Genomic DNA, 13,429 nt, shown 5'->3' with positions numbered 1-13,429 from the left:
AGGGGCGTAGCTTCCATTGTGGCAATGAGGCAACTGCCTCACTAGAATTTTCTTTTGTAAATTTAAGAATTAAACAAATCCCAATTTGAATGTCATATTCCGCATTTTACTCACCATGCCAGTTGGTTCAGGCATTCTCCGCAATGAGACGCCTGAAACATTGGGGAAGGTCAACAATGACCGAGGACCGTCTGGTTGGCCTTGCCTTACTTTTTGCTCACAGGCACCAAATGGTCTCAGTTGACAATATTCTCACAAAATTTGCAAGCTCCAAAAAACGCTGAATCGGCCCATTAAAATTTTGAATTAAAACAACGATTAAATTTTTTTTTTTAAATATAAATGTTCATTCATCTAAAATATGTTAGAAGTTTTATTTTATTAAATACGTACTGTCGTATACACATTTTTGAATTATAAAGAATTAAAAAATTGAGTATACGACAATCGTGTTCTCAATTTTTAAATTTCTTATAATTCAAAAATTTGTATACGACAATACTGTGAATAGATGCTGGTCTGAAATGTAAAATAACAAAACATCGTTGCGGACAATGTTTTTTTTTCTTCACATTTTACAACTCCTAAATTCATTTTTCTTAGGGGGGGCTTCCCATCAGAGGAGAGCCCTGGGGGGGGGGGGGGGGCTGGGGGCCCTCAGGCGGCCCCCAGACCCCCTGTCGCAATAAATTTGTCTCACTCGAATATTATCTCAAGCTACACCCCTGTTAAGGTTTATCAGTTCCGTTTCACAAAACTATCTTTAGTGTAAGAAATCTTAAGAGAAGTGCCAAGCAAATCTCATTTGAGTCCTCAGCTAGGTAAATTAAAAACTTAAGTATTTTAAATGTTCATGAAAGTCTTTGAGGGAACAAATACAAACAGTACAATAAAACACTGGAATAATGAAATGCAAAGGACTAGCGATTTTGATTCATTTTAACGCATTGTACTTAATACTTCGCTAAGCGTGAATTCTTTATAATCATTTCCCTGTAAACATGTTTGTACTGTACTTCAGAACTGCATTACCTTTGGCCATTGGGTCTGTAGAAATGGTACATGCACGTGGCCAAGTTATACCCCCCCCCCCGTTCACACAGTAAGTGAACATGACACACAATCAATATTTAAACATGTCGACATTACCGATGCAGACGAGCTCGCGCCATTGCTGATAAGGTCTGCGTTACGCCAAGAAATAAAAATGGAGACCGCAGAAGGTACCAGTAATGTGACTAGTGCTACTTCTACTTCTACTGCCGACAGTATGGAGCAGTCGGCGGGAAGGGAACCGGAAACCATTGCGGAATCCCTCTCCGTCATGTTCAACAACAACGAACTCTCAGACGTCTGCTTCAAATTCCCCAACGAGACAGTGGAAGAAAAGTGTGTATTGAAGGCACACAAGCTGATCCTTGCTATCCGAAGCCCGGTATTCAAAGCCATGTTTTACGGAACCTTGCAAGAAACTGGTCAAGATGTCAACATTGAAGATATCTCTTACGAGATTTTCCAGTCTTTACTAAGGTATTTAAATTGTTAAGGTCAATTACGATTTCTAGGAATTTTCATATACATGAAAACATTTACAGTAAGTCGAATGTTTGTACATGTATATAGTCCTACATGTACTTATTTCTATGTATTGGATTACATAATCAATTAATAATTTATATGGATTTTGGTTTTTGGCAATATATGTTGAGTAATATTATGAAAGACTGAGTATTGAAGAAATCGATTAGTCAGAAATGCCTCAGAATCACTGACTTTTTTTTCAGATTTATCTACACAGACAGAATAAAACTGGAGGGTGACACTGTCATCCCGACTCTACACGCTGCCCAAAAATACCAGATACCCTCCCTGGTCAACCAATGCCAGTCGTTCCTTGAGGCAGCAGTTGACAGCGACAACGCCTGTGTTATATTTAGTCAAGCCAGTTTATTCGGTCTCAGGGAACTGGAAACCAATGTGCTCAGATTTATCGAGTTTAACACTACAGAGTGCTTGCAGTCCGACGGTTTCCTATCACTGAGCAAGGATAACTTGCGGGAAGTCCTCAAGAACGGAAAGTTCTGCACCTCGGAGGAAAATCTCGTGAAAGCAGCTCTTCGATGGGCGGAAGAGGAATGCAATAGAAGAGAGTTAGAGATTACTGGCGAAAACATCAGAAAGTCTCTCGGAGATAATTTGTATTTGTTACGAGTTCCGTTACTCTCCCTGGATACCTTTTCGCACCTGCTAGTTGCAACGCAAATCTTGGATGACGTCGAACAGTTAGATTTATACAAGTATTTTACCCTGGACAAATTTGAGGGAGGAGCCCAAAAATTTCAGAGAGACGCTAGATTTGAGAACGCCCCAACGGAAGTTAAAGTACAGACACTGTATGGGTCTTTGGGCCAAAGAACGGCGGGACTAGTGTGCAAGCAGAAGATTTCGGTTCGTTCAAGGTTTCCAGTCAAACTGTGTCAAATCAAACTGTTGCCATTTCCAAGCAAGTCCCTCGATGCTAACTTCTATCAATATCACATGCACAATTCTCATAAACATGAGCAGGGGCCAGATATCAAAATAATCGTTTTGGAGCAAGTGGAAGGCGAGGAGAAGACTCAAACATTATATGAAGGACTGAGAACATCCACCAACCTCGCGCCCGTGCCTCTGGACTTTGTCTTCACGTCTGAAGGCGACCCTTCCCATAAGGTCCAACTCGTGGTGTGCGTCAGTTCTAAATGCAGAACGTGCGGTGTAGCCACAGCGCCATTCTATCAAACCATCTGTAAGGAGGCTGGCCTCACCAAATTCATCCCCAAGCGAGTGGTAGTGTCCAATGAAGCCGTTGACATGATTCTCCAAGGTCACAACCTGATCGAAACAATGACCTTCATGAAAGTATGACGCGTCTGCGTTTTGGTGTTGAGCTGTAAAAGTCAAATTCTGCATATAATTTTCGTTGTGGTATAAAATATAAATATTATACACTGTGTAATCAATGAAAATAATACCAACAAGCAGGATTTTTCGAACACGAATTCTAAGTTTGGCCATTGTGCTACTGTGCACGTTGTTAATATGTTTTACAATTCAGTACAACATGGTCAGCGCTTTGTTTCAACCATGTAAGCTTTACTTCGTATAATTCAAATTGATGCTTACATTCACCAATATATTTTTTCAAATGTTTTACGCTACAGTTGTGATATATTTTCATTGAATTTGTCTTAAACCCGGTTATTCTTGAGATTTTCAGCATTATTCATTTTATTTTTGTATCCAGAAGGCAGTGAACACGCGAAATAAATGTCTACCAATAACTAAAATAAAAGCAATTTACTTATAATAATGACGTTTTCTTTTTATAAATTATGTAATATTGCGTTGATATGGCAATTCATAGAAAATAAGGTCTGGAGGTGGTCTGGAGTTAGATGTCTGCAATTCTAGATTTTATAGTTGATTTGATATCTTAAAAAATTAGGTTGAAGTTAAAAATTTCATTTTTCCAAATTAAAAAAAATCAAAATGAACTGCAATTCAAATTTGTTGACCAGCAATACAAAACAGATAAGCAAAAATATTTTCCCATAATTCATTTTTTTTCTGAAAATTTAATACATGTATTTTGTTCGTTGGAATGAAAACTATAAGTATTTAAAATTTGAAAGAAATCTGATCTCACATTTTTTGACCACATAGCCTCAAACATTCCATTTTAACCTCTTTTCGGTGAAGTTTAAAATGGAATAGTCATTGTAAGAATGTGTTAAGCCAATAAGATACATTTGAAGATATAAGCCCTTTATGTTACTTGGAGAGATTGAAATGTTTTCTAACTGGTAACTTATAGAGTGAATTCTGACGTTACACATGTACAGTGAAAGAATAAAATTTGCAACTGACACTTAAAGGTCTTTATGCAGAAATTGTTTTTGAATTAATTAAATTTCACTAAAACCTAACAGTAAAATTTTTCATTACCCTATTATTGAGATATATTAAACTATCGAAATTTTGATTGTGGGGTTTAGATTACTTACGATTTAAAAGTATTCAACAGGGATGACAATTTACTATATTATAAAATTTCAAGATGACGACATATACTTGACTTTTTGATAAAACCTTGAAATTTAATGTGCATATATAATGTGATGACTGTCCAAATTTCCAATTATCCCTATAAAAGAAACAAAAGTTACACATTTTTAAAGGGCGCCTGTAAAGTGCGAAACGAAATCGAAACGAAACGAAACGAAACGAAATCAAACGAAACGAAACGAAACCAATCGAAACGAAACGAAATCAATCGAAACGAAACGAAATCAAACGAAACGAAACCAAAAATCGAAACGAAACGAAACGGAATTTAAACAAAACTAATATCAATTTTGACTACATAAAAGTGAAAATAAATTCATTGAAATAAATTTTTGAACCATAAAATATAGGGCGCCTGTAAAGTGCGAAACGAAATCGAAACGAAACGAAACGAAACGAAATCAAACGAAACGAAACGAAACCAATCGAAACGAAACGAAATCAATCGAAACGAAACGAAATCAAACGAAACGAAACCAAAAATCGAAACGAAACGAAACGGAATTTAAACAAAACTAATATCAATTTTGACTACATAAAAGTGAAAATAAATTCATTGAAATAAATTTTTGAACCATAAAATATAACTACCTGTATGTTTCAGATTGGCGCTGTAAATTTTTAAGCCGATTATCCGAAATTTGCAAAAAATATATAATTATGTAAATAAGTGATGTACATTGGTATACCTTTTAATGTTTCTAATTTGTTTCATTAAATGATAAAAATGATATTCAGACGTTTTGAGAGAGAGAGAGAGAGAGAGAGAGAGAGAGAGAGAGAGAGAGAGAGAGAGAGAGAGAGAGAGAGAGATGCCTTGAAACTTATCAGCGACATCACATAGCAAAGTATATACGCAAGTTTGGGAGAGAGAGAGAGAGAGAGAGAGAGAGAGAGAGAGAGAGAGAGAGAGAGAGAGAGAGAGAGAGAGATATGATGATGATACTGAAGGGGACATTCTAACATCAATTTTCTTTCTGTCTATTTGAAATATTGTAAAAACAAAACGAAACGGAATTTAAACAAAACTAATATCAATTTTGACTACATAAAAGTGAAAATAAATTCATTGAAATAAATTTTTGAACCATAAAATATAACTACCTGTATGTTTCAGATTGGCGCTGTAAATTTTTAAGCCGATTATCCGAAATTTGCAAAAAATATATAATTATGTAAATAAGTGATGTACATTGGTATACCCTTTAATGTTTCTAATTTGTTTCATTTAATGATATTCAGACGTTTAGAGAGAGAGAGAGAGAGAGAGAGAGAGAGAGAGAGAGATGCCTCAAAACTTATCAGCAACATCACATAGCAAAGTACATACGCAAGTTTTGGAAGAGAGAGATAGAGATATGATGATGACACTGAAGGGGACATTCTAACAACAATTTTCTTTCTATCGATTTGAAATATTGTAAAAATAGAACGATCGAATACAATGTGATGTAGAGCATACTGGTTGGTTACCAGTTTCTAACATATGATAAGAATTGTTGTAATATGTATAGCATGAATTTGGACGTCGTAATTTGACAAAATTAAAGTGCAATATAAAGAGTTTTTTTTTTTACCTTAAATCAAACATGATCTCCTCTTTCTCTCCCTTTCACACGCACGCACAATGTATTTGAATCATTTTACAATATTTCATATCGATATAAAAAAGATCGTGTAGTTGGAATGTCTCCGTAAATACTGTAAACGCACTATATTTAGGGTGTACAATATTTGCCGGAATATAATTTTTCAACAAGTTAGCATGGGTTTGATTTACCGCATTTCTGAATTAACCTTTTTATCTACTTATTTATTTTACATTTGGCAATGTACTTGATTTTGCGGACGCCGTTTTCCGCCAAAAAAGCAAAATATAATACATAGCCAAAGGGGTGAAGACAGTTTTATAATACGTTTACAGTATAATCATCTTTATATTGCAAGTTAATTTTGTCAAATTACGACGTCTAAATTCATGCTATACATATTACAACAATTCTTATTATATGTTAGAAACTGGTAACCAACCAGTATGCTCTAAATCACATTGTATTCGATCGTTTTGTTTTTACAATATTTCAAATAGACAGAAAGAAAATTGATGTTAGAATGTCCCCTTCAGTATCATCATCATATCTCTCTCTCTCTCTCTCTCTCTCTCTCTCTCTCTCTCTCTCTCTCTCTCCAAACTTGCGTATATACTTTGCTATGTGATGTCGCTGATAAGTTTCAAGGCATCTCTCTCTCTCTCTCTCTCTCTCTCTCTCTCTCTCTCTCTCTCTCTCTCTCTCTCTCTCTCTCTCTCTCTCTCTCTCTCTCAAAACGTCTGAATATCATTTTTATCATTTAATGAAACAAATTAGAAACATTAAAAGGTATACCAATGTACATCACTTATTTACATAATTATATATTTTTTGCAAATTTCGGATAATCGGCTTAAAAATTTACAGCGCCAATCTGAAACATACAGGTAGTTATATTTTATGGTTCAAAAATTTATTTCAATGAATTTATTTTCACTTTTATGTAGTCAAAATTGATATTAGTTTTGTTTAAATTCCGTTTCGTTTCGTTTCGATTTTTGGTTTCGTTTCGTTTGATTTCGTTTCGTTTCGATTGATTTCGTTTCGTTTCGATTGGTTTCGTTTCGTTTCGTTTGATTTCGTTTCGTTTCGTTTCGTTTCGATTTCGTTTCGCACTTTACAGGCGCCCAATGAATACCGTTTAAATGTAGATATCGAAGTAAGCAAAATACACTCTACTTCATTCATTTCCTGCTTTGAGTATATGATTGGTATGATTCATATTCCCCCCCCCCCCCCTAAGATAATGAATTGAAATTAACACAATATTAAGCCATTACATTGCGAATGTAAGAAAATATTTCGAATATTAATTAATTCACCGGTGTTTTGTATAATATCTTTTAAAACACGGAAGGAACTGTAACTCTCAGGTCGTCCATACAGGGCTTACCATCCCACAGCCCGGCCCGGCCCAGTAAGTCTATAAAATCACACTATAAATGTGCGTTATTGCCTTTTATTCTTCTTCTTCTTTTTAATTCTTGTTTTAGTACTTTTACGCTTAGTAGATTTAATTTGAGCAAAAATATTTTAATAAAGGATGATTTATTAAAAAAGGAAACCCCCACAATTTAGAAAATTCAATACGGTACTGAGAACTGAGAAAAGAAAGGGAAAGTAGAAAATAGAAATCAGATATACATAAGACTTTATAAGATTTCCTGCAATAACCTTGATTATGTAATGGAAAAATCCATGATCTATACATTTTATACAGTTAACATGCATATCATTAAATTTTGTACTTTCATGATAGACTAAAGCTCTAAATATAGACACTTCCGATCCTGTCTTAACTACCTGGTTTTAAAAGGAAACCAATATCAACAAAGGTAACGATTCTTATACTTATATTCCTATATATATGTAAAAATAATTGATATATAATTCCTCGAATGCAGTGTTATGGGAAATTCGAAAGTTAAATAATTATATTTTAATTAAATAGAAAACAAGAGGCCCATTGGTCGCATTGCTCACATTGTATCCTTTTTTTACTATATGTCTTTTTCATATATTCAAATTCAAACCCTGGTTCCTGAATTTAGGATCAAAAATATTGTAAATGAAAGGTGTTTCGAAGTTAAGAAAATTTAAGATATAAACGTGATTTTTTTCCAATGGCTTTGTTTGATAGGATGTAACGGTGCTTTTAAAAAATTGGAAAACACAATAAAAATTATGTTTTAAAACTGTCATTTACAATGAAATATGAAGGAAATAAGTAACAATTTTCGAAGTCTTCAGTTTTGTTTATGTTTGACTAATGAAATATATCTAGAATAACTACTGAATCAAACAAACTCAATTACCTCCTCTTTTAAAATGATGTCATATTGAATGTAAGCATCGGGATTACTTATATTGGTGTCAAGAATTTGTTTCATTTTCTACAGGGAGATACTTCAAATTTCCATCGGGACGTAACACAATGCGCAACGACCATTTATTTCAAATACATGTATAACGTCAAGATTTATATGACATAAAAATTGACTTAAATTTTTTATTTTGCGGGGTTTTGTAGTTTAAAATAAAAAAAAAATACAGGACACAAACGTTACATCAATTTTCACAAAAAACGAAGTCCGCAACTATGACAGGTCAAACAAGATTCGTAAGGTGGACTTAAATGTTAAGTTAATTAAGCAGCTAGTTTTTAGAAGAAACTGAAAATGTCAAATTGTTAATGCAGTACGAACGACAAGACACAAAAAGGGATGGCAGACTTTGACATAGAGACCTATTAAACTTAGACATCTTTTGCATCATGTTCGCTCTATTATCTCGTAGACCAGAAAAAGGGGTCCAATTGAAATCCAAAGAAAGTTAAATAAATTGATAATTGACAAATTGCATGCGAGAACAATCACAAATTATCACCCAAATTTTCGTGTACATTGGTTATAGTAATGGAAGTAATGAAATTATGTCAAAAATTATAATTGATACAAAATATTTCTTTTGTTAAGCCGAAGTCATGCCGAGTCTCCTAGTAGCGGCGGTTGATTTTGGTACAACCTTTTCTGGTTATGCGTTTTCTTTTCTGCACGAATACAAGAAAGATCCCTTGAAGATCTCAACGGCTTCATGGACAGCAGGGAGCGGAGGTTTGGTATCTTTGAAAACCTCGACGTGCGTTCTCTTTGACTCGAAACAAACATTCCATTCATTTGGATATGAAGCTGAGGAAAAGTATTCCAACTTAGCCCTTGATGACAAGCACCATGAATGGTTCTACTTTTCTAGATTTAAAATGATGTTATACAACAACAAGGTATATTCCTACTATGAGTGTAATATTTTCATTTGTCAAATACACTTGAATGTTAATATAATTCGTATTGTCGTTTTCAGGGTTTTATTATGTTATCATCATGACAAACATTGCAACAAATATAAAAAGTATGTTTTTAAAAATCGAGAAAGTTTTTGATTGTAAATAGACTATATTCCTCATTCTAAATGGGTTGGTTACTTAATGCCGATAAAATGGTTGTTTAAGTCTAAAGAGTACCATTCGAAAATATAGTTATGCATACGGTTTTTTAAAAAGTTTTGTCGGAACCAAAAACATTAGGTCAAAATGTCATGTATAATAAAGAATCACAATGAAAATATCATTTGCCATAAACTACAAAACAAAAACTTACAAAAAACAACCAGTTTACAAACTGTTATCTATAATTTACATATGAAAAATTCGTATTCAACGTTCTAAACCCAAGTTTACAAATTTTGATAAGCATAGTTTATCATAATAAACTATAATTCATATTTGTAAACTATAGTTTACAGCTGAGCTGTTAAATATAAATTATGAATCTAAAAATCTGGTAATTATGATTCTGAATTTAAAATAAACCAATCGAGAGGTAATACAAAATGTGCCCTATTATCGTAAATATGGCTCTTCAGGGGGAAGCACTGGCGAATTTGTCCTAGTATGCCCAACACAAAAAATTAAATAGGCTACCCATAATTCCGTTGGTTCTTGTTAAATTATAGTTTACAGTCAAAAACCTAGTTTGTCGACCGTGAAACTATGTTTTGCTAATTTTTTAGTGAATTTGGTGTGTCATAGTTATGTTATAAGTTCACTGAACCATTTTGTCTTCTTTGTTGCAGGATCTGACAAGAGAAACCCTTATTGAAGATGACAAAGGAAAGAAAATGAAAGCAATAAAAGTATTTTCTTCTGCTGTTGGCTATTTAAGAGATCACTTGATGACCGAATGCAAGAAGCAGATGACTGGCATAGAGGAGTCTGATGTAATGTGGGTTTTGACAGTACCAGCCATTTGGGACGACAAATCGAAACAATTCATGAGAGAAGCTGCAGAAAAGGTTTAACTTTCCTGTCCTTACACTTTCTGAGTATTGCTTTGTATGATTTAGTATTTTTTTTTCATTTGTTTGGTTATCTGAAAATTTATACAATGTCTGTTTATTAAAAGTAGATTGTGCATAAATGGTTATCTCTCAGACTTTCACACTTCAGTAAAATACATATATGGACATCTCTAACTCAGTAAATATTTACAAAAGAAAATATATTGCTTAACACTATATTGACTTGATGTTAAGAATAGGGATATGCTGCAAAAAAACCCAACGTTTTACTTATCAGGTCTCAAAGTTCAGTGGTTAGAGTGCTGGCACAGTACGCCAGAGGCCCTAGACTAGAGTTCGGTTGAACTTGACTTTTCACAACGTGCTGAACAATCAAACTATCGTTTTTATAAACATTCGTTTGTTTTAGAAGTATAGAAATAATTAAGTTCTTTTTGTAGGCCTGTATCTGTAGAGATAAGTTGGTGATTGCTCTTGAGCCGGAGGCAGCTTCGTTGTTCTGCATGCACCTACCTATACAAAAGGACAGCAATAATTCTACATTCGGGGTCTTTAAATCTGGAGAAAAGTACATGGTTGTTGATGCTGGAGGTATTAACTCAAACTACTAATCAACATTAAACGTCATTTAATTTCCCATAAAACTTAAACTTTACGAAATTATATTGTATTTGATCATTTGATCATTATCCTAGGTGGAACAATAGACATCACTGTCCATGAGGTAAAGGACAATGGATCTGTTAAGGAACTCCACAAAGCCAATGGAGGTGATTGGGGTGGAACCAAGGTAGATGCGTTGTTCACAAGTCTCTTGATTGATATTGTCGGCAAAGACGTTATGGAGACCTTCAGTTCTATTCACAAATACGATTTTCTTCTTATGTTGAGGGACTTCGAAGTAAAGAAGAGAACAATCAATCCAAAGCTTGATGATATCGTGACATTCACAGTCCCAGTCAGCTTGTCAGATACATTTCGCGAGAAGAATCCGGGATGTAATATTACGGATGTAGCATTAAAATCCAAATACAAAGGTCAGCTGACTTGGAAAGGAGATAAACTTCGAATGGAGGCAAAATTAACTAAAACACTATTCGATGGAATTTGCCAACATATAGTGGAACACCTGAAGGAGCTTTTCATGCATCCTGCTGTTGAAGATGTGTCATCCATTTTACTGGTTGGGGGATTCGCAGAATCACTCATGTTACAAACAGCCATAAGAGAGGCATTCATAAACAAAAATGTTATTATACCAAAGGAAGCTGGTCTGGCAGTTTTGAAGGGAGCGGTATTATGTGGACATGAACCCGAAAAAATTTCAGGTAGAGTTTGCAGATATACCTACGGAGTACAGACGACTACGGAATTCGATAGCACCATTCATCCTCATTTCAAGAAAATCCTATGTAATGATGAAGAATACTGTGACGACATCTTTGATATTCATGTCCGCGTTGGACAAATTGTCGAAGTAGGCGAACCACAAGTGAAAGAAACATACTGCGTAACAGAACCAGATCAAGAGAGTGTCGAATTTATTATTTACAGTTCAAATTACAAAGAACCAACTTACACGACAGATGAAGGTTGTACACGTTTAGGCACGTTCTCTATCGACTTGCCAGACACATCCAAGGGACTAGATCGTGGAGCCATTGTCCACATGACGTTCAGTGGGACTGAAATTACCGTCACAGCGGTTGATCAAGATGATGCAGAAAGAGCTGTAACGACCAAGGTTGACTTCCTTGGATGATACGAGGAGCCAATTTCCAAGTCACGTTCAGTACAACTGAAATTATTATGTCTGCCCTACCAAAAACAAGATGTTACTGATGAATATTCGATGGTTTCAAAATATAAACTTCTAACTTATATGAAGCAACTTGGTGTTTACAAAATTGAATTGACGAAATCATATTCCTATTGTTTTGGTTTTTTAAGACTAAAAAAAAGTGTTTACGGAAAACTGAAATATTTCACTTGTTTTCAGTATTATATGGACCGCTTGCAATTGTCTGGAAAACGGATCTTTATGACATTTTTATCAAAAATTGGTTTTTTATTGGAAAATGAAGGAATGGGTCTACAGAATAATATTTCCAAATTTGAATCTTGTACTCCCACTCGTTTTCTAGTATAATGACTTCTTTCATAAAGAACAAAAGAGGGTTGTAGATGCTGTGTGATTATATGGATAAGCAGCGTTATAAAAATCCCACACTTACAGCAGCAAGTATAATCAATTGCATTTCTTACACACTGTAATATGTTTATTCTTGCAAATATCAATCATTATAGTATAATCAATTAGAGTAGTTTATAATCCAAGCAATACAAGCTGTACTTTTCATATCGAAAATGTTTATTGCAAAAATAGTAAGTTTTCTTTGTAAGGACAATAAAGATAATTGTTTTAAAAAGCTAATCAGAGGCTTGTAATAAAGCAGAATATTTTCATCGTTCTGTACAAACATTGAATGTTATATAAAATATAGTACATCAATACTTCTCCTGATGTAAAGTAAAAATTTGTTTTAATCTTATTTATCATAAAGATTTATTAGCATTTTGCAGCAAAACAAATGTCAGAAAAATGAATCTTGTATTGCTTTTAAATTTCTGAAATGAATGTTTTACTTATAAAAGTGATTATTTTTGACTCTTCAATGTTTTATACGCTTTTGATCACTGCAATTAAAAAAAAAGACGGATTTCATTTCTATACTTCAGATTCGAATAAGCATAAGCTTTTGAAAGTGTTACAAGGAATAATTCTAGTAATCTTCTAAATGCCACGAATAAATTTTTACATATAAAATTAATTAAGTGCGGACAAGTGGTTTATCATGTGTCATATGTTATCAAATTTGAGGTGCGAGTTCCTGTTTTGCGTATTTTAAAAAGTGTCTCGGAAAAGTTAAGCTCCTAAAATCAGTAATTAAACAGCCAAATATATCTTGTTTTCAAATACGTAGCATCATTCGAAGCCAGACTATTTAAGAAATAAGGATCATTCTTTTAGTATAATGAGGTGATCAGATACGTGCAGGGGTGATCAAATCTAATAAAGCCCAGAGGCTTATATTGAGAAAATTTTCACCAATTTTTCCAATACATATGTTTAATTACAATGTATTGATTTTTGTTTACGTTATTAGCATTTCATATAATTAAGCAAACCCCCGATTGCGCCACACGATCCGTTTTTTTGCGTCACTGATGGAAAAACTAATATATTTCCAGCACTATTCAATCAAAGTAATATATTTTGTCATTATTTGATAAAATTATTCAAGATGTATACGCTGGTTTCCAAGCGAAACTTCATCAAAGTTAAGGACTGATCATATATGTGTTTGTATGTTAAG

The 13,429-nt window shown here is 33.9% G+C and overlaps 2 protein-coding genes across 2 annotated transcripts; both read left to right on the top strand.

The window, feature by feature from the left end:
* The first annotated feature begins 1,137 nt into the window (after positions 1 to 1,137).
* On the top strand, positions 1,138 to 3,284 carry LOC105342808 (BTB/POZ domain-containing protein 6-B). The gene is made up of 2 exons (XM_011449862.4): positions 1,138 to 1,530; positions 1,785 to 3,284. The coding sequence occupies exons 1-2, from the start codon at positions 1,208 to 1,210 to the stop codon at positions 2,905 to 2,907; spliced, it is 1,446 nt and encodes a 481-aa protein (XP_011448164.3). The 5' UTR covers positions 1,138 to 1,207; the 3' UTR covers positions 2,908 to 3,284.
* Positions 3,285 to 7,455: 4,171 nt separating this feature from the next.
* LOC109618433 (heat shock 70 kDa protein 12B) lies at positions 7,456 to 12,546 on the top strand. The gene is made up of 5 exons (XM_066076415.1): positions 7,456 to 7,531; positions 8,672 to 8,976; positions 9,828 to 10,046; positions 10,493 to 10,643; positions 10,748 to 12,546. Exons 2-5 carry the CDS (start codon positions 8,680 to 8,682, stop codon positions 11,812 to 11,814), a joined length of 1,734 nt encoding a protein of 577 aa, XP_065932487.1. The 5' UTR covers positions 7,456 to 7,531; positions 8,672 to 8,679; the 3' UTR covers positions 11,815 to 12,546.
* Positions 12,547 to 13,429: the final 883 nt, after the last annotated feature.

The sequence above is a fragment of the Magallana gigas genome, chromosome 2, assembly GCF_963853765.1.
Source record: "Magallana gigas chromosome 2, xbMagGiga1.1, whole genome shotgun sequence".
Lineage (NCBI taxonomy): Eukaryota > Metazoa > Mollusca > Bivalvia > Ostreida > Ostreidae > Magallana > Magallana gigas.
This window is presented reverse-complemented; position numbering and strand designations above follow the sequence as displayed.

Coding starts and splice junctions, on each gene's coding strand:
- LOC105342808 (XM_011449862.4), top strand. CDS start 1,208: ATGGAGACCGCAGAAGGTACCAGTAATGTGACTAGTGCTACTTCTACT. Junction 1,531..1,784: donor ATTTTCCAGTCTTTACTAAG/GTATTTAAATTG, acceptor CTTTTTTTTCAG/ATTTATCTACACAGACAGAA.
- LOC109618433 (XM_066076415.1), top strand. CDS start 8,680: ATGCCGAGTCTCCTAGTAGCGGCGGTTGATTTTGGTACAACCTTTTCT. Junction 8,977..9,827: donor TGATGTTATACAACAACAAG/GTATATTCCTAC, acceptor TCTTTGTTGCAG/GATCTGACAAGAGAAACCCT. Junction 10,047..10,492: donor TGAGAGAAGCTGCAGAAAAG/GTTTAACTTTCC, acceptor TTCTTTTTGTAG/GCCTGTATCTGTAGAGATAA.